This window comes from Trichechus manatus, unplaced genomic scaffold (assembly GCF_000243295.1).
Source record: "Trichechus manatus latirostris isolate Lorelei unplaced genomic scaffold, TriManLat1.0 scaffold00071, whole genome shotgun sequence".
In the NCBI taxonomy this organism is placed as follows: domain Eukaryota; kingdom Metazoa; phylum Chordata; class Mammalia; order Sirenia; family Trichechidae; genus Trichechus; species Trichechus manatus.
The window spans coordinates 1,964,103-1,975,509 of NW_004444007.1; the positions used below are offsets into that span (position 1 = coordinate 1,964,103).

General features: G+C 35.1%; 1 protein-coding gene across 4 annotated transcripts in view; it reads right to left on the minus strand.

The window, feature by feature from the left end:
- Positions 1-722: 722 nt before the first annotated feature.
- Positions 723-11,407, minus strand: part of PPP3CA (protein phosphatase 3 catalytic subunit alpha) — a 363,115-nt gene continuing 352,430 nt past the window's right edge. For all 4 annotated transcript variants that reach the window (XM_023734723.1, XM_023734721.1, XM_023734722.1 and 1 more), the window contains 2 exons: positions 8,542-8,639; positions 723-2,439 (listed from right to left, as the gene is read on the minus strand). In XM_023734723.1, the coding sequence (XP_023590491.1) occupies positions 2,243-2,439; positions 8,542-8,639 (295 nt within the window). In that variant the 3' untranslated portion in view covers positions 723-2,242. The remainder of the gene's footprint in view (positions 2,440-8,541; positions 8,640-11,407) is intronic.

Consider the following 11,407-nt stretch of genomic DNA (forward strand, 5'->3'; position numbering starts at 1 on the left):
CATTCTAATAAGTTGCATCTAAATATTTTCCTTGTGTATCATTTTTTAGGATGGAAAAAATATCCACAGGAAAAAAAAGTTTGGATTCATTAAAATAAACTTGGGATAGTCTTTGTCAGAGAATATATCTAGAACATCTTTGTTTTGGTACACTATATCACTAATTGTCATATTCTTATTATTTAATATAACAGGCATACTTTATTATTACATAAAACAAAGTGCACTAAAAATGAACAATGTTAGAAACAAACTAAAATTTGGTGTATTTAAATATTCGGCTGATTAGATATTAGCTGAAGCGCTGGTATACAAATTTCATATCAATACAAATGCAACTCTCTTCTGTGATGAAAATGCACTTGGTAGCTTAGTTCTTTTGGCTTTAGCAGATAGGGGATCTAATACAACTGAAACAACCTGATAACAAATTTTTTTTTTTTTTTCAATTAAAAGGAAAGCTCTGGTTTCATAACTGGCTCTCATATTTGTGGAGCCAGAAAATGGTATTTGCTCTTTAAATAGATTTCTTGTCTGATTTGAGACACAAATCCACCAAGATTCTTACAGTGGAAGTAGGCACCACACCTTAGATCACGAGGCTGAAAGAAGCCTGTTAAAGCAAATCCGTGATGCATGGTGGTGGGCCTAGCACCTAAAAGACGCCATGGCGGCTGTGCACGTAAATCCCTTCAGCAGACTCAGTGAAAGGATGAGAGTTCTTTAAGTTCATGCACATTTTATTGAGTAGTAATATAAAATGCTTTTTGTTTTTCATTGTTACAAGTGCATGCTTTGATTGCCAACATTTCAGAAGTCAAATTACAAAGGCAAGGCTTTAGGCTGTAGTGAATTACTTGGGCACTTATACAATTGTTAAAAAATATGAATGGACTTTTGTTGTTGTTTTCAGAATGAACCAGTTGTAACCCGTAACTGATATACAAAGGGAAAAAAGTGAAAAAAGTACATATTTTGTGGCACATGACAGAACAGAACAAAATAACTAAACCATTATGACATTAACAGTCACCATGCATTTAGAGTTTCACATGTAACTACAAACTTATTTAAAGTTCACAAGGTTTGCTAAACATGCTAACCATCTATGTGCACTGACAAGCTTATGTTAAAAACTTTTAAGAATACTCTCCCCTTTAGATTTTTTTCAAAGCTTTTTGATTACAAAATTTCAAAGGCATTAAGCATTTTAGAATATAAAGTACGCCAGTATACATACATTTCCAGTATATGTCAGACCACTAAGCGCATTACAGTCCCATACAGGCCAATACAGCCATTTTTTTTTCCTTAAAAAACATGCATAGGCAGATTTTTTTTTTTTTTTTACAGAATATAGATGCTTTATCACTGTACTTAATATGGTGTCTTGTTTACTATACTTAAAAATGCACCACTCATAAATATTTAATTCAGCAAGCCACAACCAAGACTTGATTTTTCAACAAAAAACCCTAAATATAAACAGCAAAAAAGATAGATGTAATTATTCCAGTTTTTTAAAACTTGAAAAGAAAAGTTATTCATTGCCAAATTAATAAGTGTTCTATGGAAAGAAGGGCATTCAAGCACACTAAAGAAACCTGAGGTAAGCATAATCTGTACAAAATTAACTGTCCTTTTTGGCATTTTAACAAATTTGCAACATTCTTTTTTTTTTTCTTTTTCTATTTTTTTAAGACTGCCTAATTCAGTTTATAGCCATTGTCTGACAAGAGTAGCAAAACATTATCAATAAATAGTCCTTATTTAGTTTTTACATCATTTTGTTAAAAATGTTTGATGTCATCCATTAGTGCTGCGACTGTAAACGTACAATAGAGTAAGAAATTAGACAAAGTTTTCATGTCCAGTAACATAATAAAAGGCCTTTCATTAACCTATCTAGACGTCCCCAATGTAGTAGGAAAACATATTCTCTCCTCTAACATTGCAGTACATACTAGCATTAGCTTTCTTCTAAAATTTTTTTCCTATAAGCATTTTTAAAAGGCATACCCAAAGGAGGTGTTTAATCACCAGCCCCACCAAAATATAGTTTATTATCTCTCTCCCTCTTTTTTAATGATAGTGTAAACTGAATCCAATTCCTGGCCCCCAGAGCAAATAAGCTACCATCTGAGGCAAGAACATCCAACTGCTGATATGCAGCAAGCCCCACCATGCCCCGCAGCTCAAAAAAAAAAGGAAAAACAAAAAGAAAAAAGTGAACAGGAAGTGGTCACTGAATATTGCTGCTATTACTGCCATTGCTGTCCGTGCCGTTAGTCTCTGAGGTGAGGGCCTTGTTGATGGAGTTAAGGTTCGCATCAGAGGGCATGGCATCTCTGCGAGGCGGCATCCTCTCGTTAATTCGGTCTAAGCCCTTGGCCTCCTCGAAGCTAGTGATCTTATGTTGTGGAGAAAATCCTTTGATAGCTAAACAGAAAATCATTAAAAAGAGAAAACTGGTTAGTCAGAGGAAAACAAAGAGCACAGTTGTTGCATCTGGTGATGTTAGAGATTTGGCAGTGAGAGAGGGAATCCTTTAGTAGAGAACAAAGTGACGGGACCTGAACATGACACAACAGACTCCTTACCATACTCGAAGATAATCAAAAGTTGTGAAAACAGCCAATGTCTCTTGCCAACCAAAATGTCCTCTAGAAGTTACTAAGGTGTAAACATTTCTCTTGTCCTCACGAAAGTTTAGTTCAAAGAAATCCCAAGTGGATGTGCAAGGAGAAAAGTTGCTACCAGGTACAGGTCTCTAGATCCAGCATCGACTGTTCACGTTATTAGCATGATTAGTGCATCAAAGACGATAAACTAGACAGATGTTAACATATCCCTACTTTTATTATTTTACTGTGTTAGTATTGGTAAATGCAATGGAATTACTGGGTCTGCTATACCTAAAAATCCAGTAAAGAGATTAGAGTTGAAGCTATAAGGAGCTATAAATGGGATTAACCTGGGGCATTTTCATGCCATCTCAGAATCCAAAAAAGACTTCCTCCTCAAACAACTCAATGGTGACACCAAAAAAAATGAAATTATAAACTCATGTTTTGCCACCCAATTTTGGAAGTATGTGGAGTGGGTGACAAGGTAAGAGAAAACCAGAAAAATCAAGATCAGTGAGTAGATAAGCTTTGTCTGCCCTTCAGCAGTGAACAGGCCAAACTGATGTTCATCTGGTATCCATTACTGCCTAAATTTAGCAATGAAAAACTATTTCTTAGTAGATCAATGTACACGTAAGTTATAGTTAAAAGAATAACAAGGGAAAATGCCTTTCATAATTTTTAGCAAAAACAAATTGGACTGGTTTTGGCCCTATTCAGTTAAAACATGGAAGTCTCAAAGTGAGAGTCACGATAGTTGGATTTGTTTTCACTAACCCTTAGTGTGCTATAGAGATAGGCAAGGCATTTGTGTAAGAAATTTATTGGTTTCTTCAGTGGGTGCACCAACTAGTGAGCTGAAAATAAAAATACTTAAATGGGGAACCAACGACATCAGTTTGTTTTACTCCCTGTGAAGTGCAAGCTGGATATTTAAGGGCCAATCACCAATGCTGAGCTGGGCTGCATCACCATGGCGGATTTCATGGTACCTTTATCCTCCTCACCCTTGTTTGGGAAAGAAAAGAAAGCAGTTTTAAGCTGAAACTTTGCCAGTCACTCCTACACAAATGTGCGGTGCCTTTCATTACTATGGATGAGGTCCTTAAAAGATACAGTTATCTCACAATTCATTAACTATGAGAAATAGTTCACTCCCCCCTCTGCATTTTAAGTGTTAGCATAATGGTGATTAGTCAACTGTGAGAGGAAGAAGATGCGGACATGGGGAAAGACCAAGGCCCAAAGCAAAGCTTCTTAATTCTCTAATTTTGTAATAAATTGCAAGATAATAGAGCTGTCTAACAAGCACCTACCCTGAAAACTAAATCCATGATTTTGAGGGACAAAATAGTGGCATGAAGTAGAACTCTACTCTTTTTCTAAACTACTGTATCACTTCATTGTAATTAGTAAATATACAACCTTTTATAATCAGTATAACATATGAAGAAGCAACTTTTATTGATTTAAATGGTAAAAGTGGAATCTCAAGGTTGTAAAAGTCAATAGGGTAGGGGTGTACAAGTTAAAAATCTAACAAGAATAATGTATGTTTCTGGAATGGCGCTCCATTTTCAATCTGTTTTTGTCTCTCCTGGTATGGAAGAATGTGCTCTGCTGTAGTTGCTGGTCAGACAATGGGTATTAGCAATTTACATTGGTAGTATACTTAACACAACACAGAGTCACAGAAACCACAGAAAACAGCCAAACTATCAACAAGAATGCACACTGCAGATTAGAATTTGCCAAGAGGAACAGAGAATTCCCACATAAATAGCAGTTTACTCACTGCTATTTAGGAAGCAGTTGTATTTTCTCTTACAGTGTTGTCATTTCCCCTACCATATCCAAATCATGTACAAATTGGAAGAGTCTAAAGTGGCACTTTTCACATCACACCATGGGACCATATGCACACAATTTTGGGAAAAATAAAAAGTTATCTTGCAAGAACAAAATACAACTGAAGAATTTTGTTTTAAAGGGGAACTTCAAATTATTCTTTTTAAAATTTCCAGAAGATACAGTATGTACAACATTAAAAACTATTTTGATAAGCAGTTCTCTTACAACAATGTATTTAAAAAGAAATTACTAAAGGGTCAACTTCATTGTCCTTGAGCAGCTTTAGGACACGGTCGCTGACATACACATCTTGATTTCCCCTGTAGCATCTAGTACAGTGCCTGGCCCAAAGCAAGCACTCAGTAAACATGAATCAATTGACTGACTACTTGATATTCACTATTCTTGTTACCGGCCACATCCACTAGATATTTTTTAACGCTTTATAATATTTTGCTTGCACTAATTGTTCTATAAGTACCAGTAGGTTAAGATTTGACAAAACTAGCAGAACTGTTTATCTCATACACATCTGTCTCATGTTGGAATATTTTTTAGAGAGACATAAATTCATGTTGAACTACAACAAAGCACTATTCAAATAAACTTTTTGTTTTTGTAGAAACTTCTTAAGACTAGAACGAATAAAGCTATTTTTATTCTCTCCTTTTCAGTGCTGACTGAAAGTGCTTTGAGGAAGGGACATGGTTCAGCTCAAGAATTTTTTTTTTTACATTATTTGTCAAAACAGCTGCCATAATGCCCACCCCACATCATTCAAGATATATAATCCTTTTGTTTTCTGTGATTATATTAGGTTCATTGTATACAAAGTCAACATAGCTTTAAGGGAAAAAAACAAACAAACCATAAAAGGACATTTTCCCCTTTAAAGCAAGAACATTTCGGTTAATACTGAGCCACGACTGTTAGCCCAACACCCACACACTCTGTACAAGCTACAGCAAAAAAAAAATGAATACACCCAGCAGAGCCCTTATCTGTTGTCGGTACAACAGAAAGGGGACTGGCCAATTTACCTTCATCAGCCTCAATAGCCTCAACAGTAGCTGAAGAGAAGAAAGGGGGTGCAAAATGAATGAGAAAAATGAGCAGAGGATTTTTAACTCTAAGAACAAATCAGTGACGATCAAAGGAGCTAAGAGAACTAATGTTCCTGTAAGTGCTGGATTCCGGCACAGACAACAAAAAAGAAATTCTAAAAAGAAAGGAAAAAAAAACCAAAAATAATAATTTTAATTAATGAACTGGATACATCTATCTGAGTGAATTGCTTTGGCTTTTGTTCACTAAATAAATGACAACACAATTAATTAATCCTTCAGAAAAAGATTCAGGAAAATTTTCTACTTGGATTAAATGGATAAAGGCCCAGCTAAATCTAAAACGTGCATTTGACTTACACACAGTACTATAAACCACTGCTGTGCTTGCCGATTTACAGTTTAAAAATTCCAAGCAAAATGGCAGCACTTTAAGCAGTGCCACGATGTCAGTGGGATAATTCACACTACTTAATATTAACGAGCACTACTTCCTAATGTAAATGGAAAAGCCTAGGTGCAAATCTGGGAGAAGAATAAAGTCAATGTGCCTGAGTTGATAATAGGCATGTGACTCTTTAAAAACAAGGACTGAGTATAATTAAATTTGAGCAGGTGGGGGTGGTGGAGGGGGAGAGGCAGGGGAGAAACGGAGAAGGAAGGAAAAAACTAGCCTGATTTCTTTTTTTTTTTTGCTAGGCAATCCAACTTAAAATCAGTTTTCTTTTCTTTAGTTGGATATCATTTTTGGAAACAAAATTGTCAAAATGTTACAAATCAAGTGGTAATCTGCCAGTAGCCACAATAATTCTATCAGCATTTTAAAGACTAGGCAGCCGAAATACTGAAACCTCAGCATATTCCAGAGACAAAACTTTAAAAGCCCATTGCTTTCCCAGCAATTTTTGTAATTAGGTTAAGGGCAATGCTCTCACTATACAGGTGTATGTTGTTAAGGCTAGATGCTATTTCCTTAATTAAATGCTAGAATGGAACACTTCTCTGTAACTCCAAAATGTTTAATATTAAAATTATACCCCCTGACTTAAATTTGCATTTTTCTTATAATTTAAAGTTTAAAACTAGAGCAACAGCCAAATGTACGCTATAGTTTACTGACAGTGCATTCTAGATTTTTATGATAGAAATACAGAACAGTTACCTCCATAGAGAAGAGCTAAATAGCAAAGCTTTAAGCAGTTTCTCCTTTTGGACAAATTGAAGGGAACAAAACAACAAATTTTGAAGTTGCGGTAATGTGTGTGGTTTAAAATATATAGTAAACTTTCAAATTCTCAGGACTAATAAAAGTTATAACCCATATGTAACTTTTACATGTGTATGTGTGTGTTCAACATAAAATAATGCAAACCAATGGATTTAAAAGAAAAGAAAAAGCAAATAATCTAAGTTAAAAACACAGGTAAAAATATGAAATGAAATAAAGAATTATAATAACTTAAGTAACTTACGCCTAAAAGCAAAGCAAAACATCTGGAACCACACCAGCACTGACATACTAGAAATATGTACTGCCCACTACTAAATGTATCCTTCCAAAGTAAATGTGATCATAGTTTCTGGTAGTACACTCACTGTACCTTAAAATGTGCTTATCAGAAACTGTGCAGATTTCAATTAGGTAGATGTATGTTTTGTGCATGCAAATGATCCAATTATGCTAACCTGCCAGTAAGTTTACTTTGGTGGGAAAAATTTTGGATTTTTAAAGGTTATTAAAATAATTATTAGTTATATATTAAAGGAGAATTTATTTCAATCATATCATGTATCTTCCTACACTCATTTAAAAATTTCTGTCTTTTTGTGGAAACTGAACTGACTTTGGAATAAATTCATATAAAAATAGATAAGGAAAATTCTAGTGATGCTGCTCCGTTGTGATCACTCAGCAGTATCATGTACATGTTGAACATTACTCCTTATGTAGAGGAGGTGTATCTAAAAATGTAACCACAAGAATATCCAAATAGATTGAAGGGCAGGGATAGAAAAGAAAATACAAAATAGATTCAGGGAAAGATACAGGAAAAGAAGCAAGAGGCTGCGATTGTTCTGAAAATGTCATAGTGCAGCTTTGTTTAAATTTTTTTTCTGTTAAAGTCTAATCTAATAGCTAAATTTCCATAAAGCATTGCTAAAATGGGATTCTAATAATAATATTAGTTAAAATAGATAACAGAACAGTATGAGTTCACAGAAACTGTACAGTCCGATATGGTAGCTACTAGCCACATGTGGCTATTTAAATTAAGTTAATGAAAATTAAATTAAATAAAAAATGCTCAATAACCATAAGCTGCCTGCAGCTATTGTATTGGACAGCACAGATACAGAAGTTTTCATTATTACACTAAGTTCTACTGGACAGAACTTTTTAGTACAAAATTTATTTCTCACTGGAAATGTTATTTTTTTCAAAAATAAAATGTAGTTATACTCAGCCTCCTATGTTCTGAATTGATAAATCAGTGAAAAGAGACATATGGCTCTTAATTTTTATTCAAGTAGATAATGAAATGATCCTTTTTAAATTTTTATTCTATTCTCCAATAAAATCTAGACTTATGGATATATATTAGTCCGTGTATGGATGTGTGTGTGTGTGTGTGTATTTCATCAATTAGATAAGAGAATTTAGTTAAAATGTAATTTAAAAGTTGTTTTTAGCAGGTCATTAGCTCAAGGTGGTCAAACCTATTGTGACTGGAAACTTGTCTTACAGCTAGGCAAGTCTGAATATGTGGTTACCATACAAATGGGAAGGTGAGCAGTGGGGTAAAGGTTATATTCTAGTGAATGAAGAAGTTATTATGTTGGATGTGACAGGTCAAACTGATGTGGTATTTCAGCCCTTCTTCCAGCTGAGAAGAACGGAAGACCAAGACCAAGCTTACACGAATGAATAACCCAGGGCTCTAACAACACAGCTGACTGAGGTGCTCCGGGCACACGGTCATACCAATGGGCCTGCTTACCACTTTGCAGGGTTTGCTTCCCTCCAGAAAGCACTCCGCTGGGGAGCATGCCCGTTGGAGTCAAGCCTTTCAGCGTCAGCACACTCTCACTTTCTTCTCTGGAAAAAGGCACAACGAGGGGGGACATTAACTTTTTATTTTCTTTTGTAAAAAGAAATGACTCAAAAGAAAAAAAAATGTACATAAAAATTCCTGCTTACCTCCATCCTTCTGGCTCTCTGGATTTTTTTTTTAACTTAAAACATACTATACTTCTATACATTGATATAGAAGTAATGTTATAGAAGTAATTGATACAGAAGTAATGTTACATGATAGGACTGCTATGATAAAGTTTACAATTAGACCATTGTGATGGTATGGTCTCCCCTGAATTTTAAAGACGCAGAAAACAATTCTGATTTTTAATCAGGTCTCACTGTACAAAGTGTTTGCTGTGCATCATCTGTGACGCCGATAAATATGTTAAAAAGGAGCCGAGAGTGCTGATGTAGGCTTTTAAGTCAAGGCTCAGCAAATGTAAGTGGAATCAACTGGACTTGGGAGGAAAAACCAGAGGGCATATGGGAGATAAAGAAACAAAAACTCTATCTGTGGATTAGGGAACCAAGAATTACATTCAGGGGATTGTTAAAGAATTTTGACATTACATAATAAATATGCAAAATAATGGCAACAGCTAGTAAGCAATTGGTAAAAATTTCTGGCTTTTCTTTTTCAGCCTCTTTCCTCACTGATTTATTAAAATAAAATTATTTTATTACTAACTATGACAACTGTTTTACAATCAGTTTTAGATATTATATCATTATTTCAATTATACTTATTAATCATTGACATTATTAAAGCAATAATTTTATCTTATTAATAAATCATAATGATTAAATAACTGAAATAGGAATAATTTCATATCTTTATATGATGTTCGCCATAGCAGACACTGTAATTGTAAATAACCAGGAAGATGTTTTAAATGCATAAATACATACATGTAATGTTTATAATATATATACAATGACCTACTTCACATTTTCATGAAGATGTCTAACATGAACCATACAGAATTCCAAACTCCTCCCAAACCTGCTACTTCCACAAACTTCTTTCAACTCAAATTGGCATTTTTTCATTGTTTAAGCTTAAAGAACTCTTAACTCTTTTTATTCTCTCTCACTCTACATCCACTCCTATCATCAAATCTTGAGGGTGCTACCTTCAAGATCTTCTAGATCTTACCACGCTTCTCACAACACTACTCATCACCTCTTTTTTTAAAACAGCTTTAAAAAAAAAAAAAAACATTGTTGCCATCGGGTCAATTCCAACTCATAGCAACCGTATGGGACAGAGTAGATCTGCCTCCATACGGTTTCCAAGGAGCAGCGGGTGGATTCAAACTGCCGACCTTTTGGTTAGCAGCTGAGCTCTTAACCACTGTACCGCCAGGGCTGAGATATAATTCACATATCACACAATTCATCCATTTAAAGTGTACAGTTCAATGGTTTTTAGTATTCCCAGAGATGTGCAATCATCACCACAATCAATTTAAGAATATTTTCGCCAACTCAAAAAAAAACCCTGTATCCATTAGAGGTCACTCTCCATTCCCCTTCAGCCATAGGCAACCACTAATCTACTTTCTGTTGGGAAGCATTTGCCTACTTTAGTCATTTCATATACAGTCAATGCTCATTATTCGTGGATTCTGTATTTGTGAATTTGACAACTGGTAAAATTTATTTGTAATCCAAAATTCAATACTCGTGATGCTTTCACAATCATTTGTGGACATATGCAGAGTGTTGGAAAATTTGAGTCCCCGAGGCACATGTTCCCAGCTCAGCAGAATAAAATAACATTCTGTCTTCTTGTTTCAGCTGTCAAACTGTAAACAAGTATTCTTTATGCGGTCTATTTAGAGCCACATTTTCCATGTTTTTGTGACTTTTTAAAATTCTTTACCTTTTTGATAATGTCACTGTATATAAAATGGCCTCAAGTACAGCACTGCAGTACCGTGTAGTGTCCCTAAGTGCAAGAAGCGTGAGATGTGCCTTATGGAGAAAATGTGTGTTTTAGATAAACTTTGTTCAAGCACAAATTATAGTGCTGTTGCTCATGAGTTAAGTATTAATGAATCAATTATTGGTGTGTGTGTATATATATATATATATATATATATATATATAAAATAAGGAGTCTTTAAACAGAAACACACGTAAAACAAAGTTATGTACTGACTGATGAAAATGTTGTGACCAGAGACTCGCAGGAACATAACTCTATATTTCTCCTAGGAGCAGGGGTTCAACATTCACTAATTCAGGGTTTGGAGCGACTTTACAGAACATAACTATGCTGCAAATAACGAGAATTCAGTATAAATGGAATCATTTGCGGCCTTTTGTGACGGGCTTCTTTCACTTACCGCCATTATCCCTCTGTTTTTTTTTTTTATTGTTGTAGTTTAGATGAAGTTTACATTTCAACTTAGTCTCCCATACAAAAATTTATACATACATTGTTCTGTGACCCTAATTGCTCTCTCCATACTGTGACAGCACACTCCTCCTTTCCACCCCGGATTCCCCATGTCCATTCAACCAGCTCCTAACCTTCTCTGCCTTCCCATCTCACCTCTGGACAGAAGCTGCCCTTTTAGTCTCTTGTATCTACTTGAGCGAAGAGGCACACTCCTCACGAGTATCCCTTTATGTCCCACAGTCCAGTCCAATCCCTGTCTGAAGAGTTGGCCTTGGAAACTGTTTTAGTTCTGGGCTGATAGAGAATCCAGGGGCCATGCTTTCCAGGGTTCCTCCAGTCTCAGTCAGACCGTTAAGTCTCGTCTTCTTACTAGAATTTG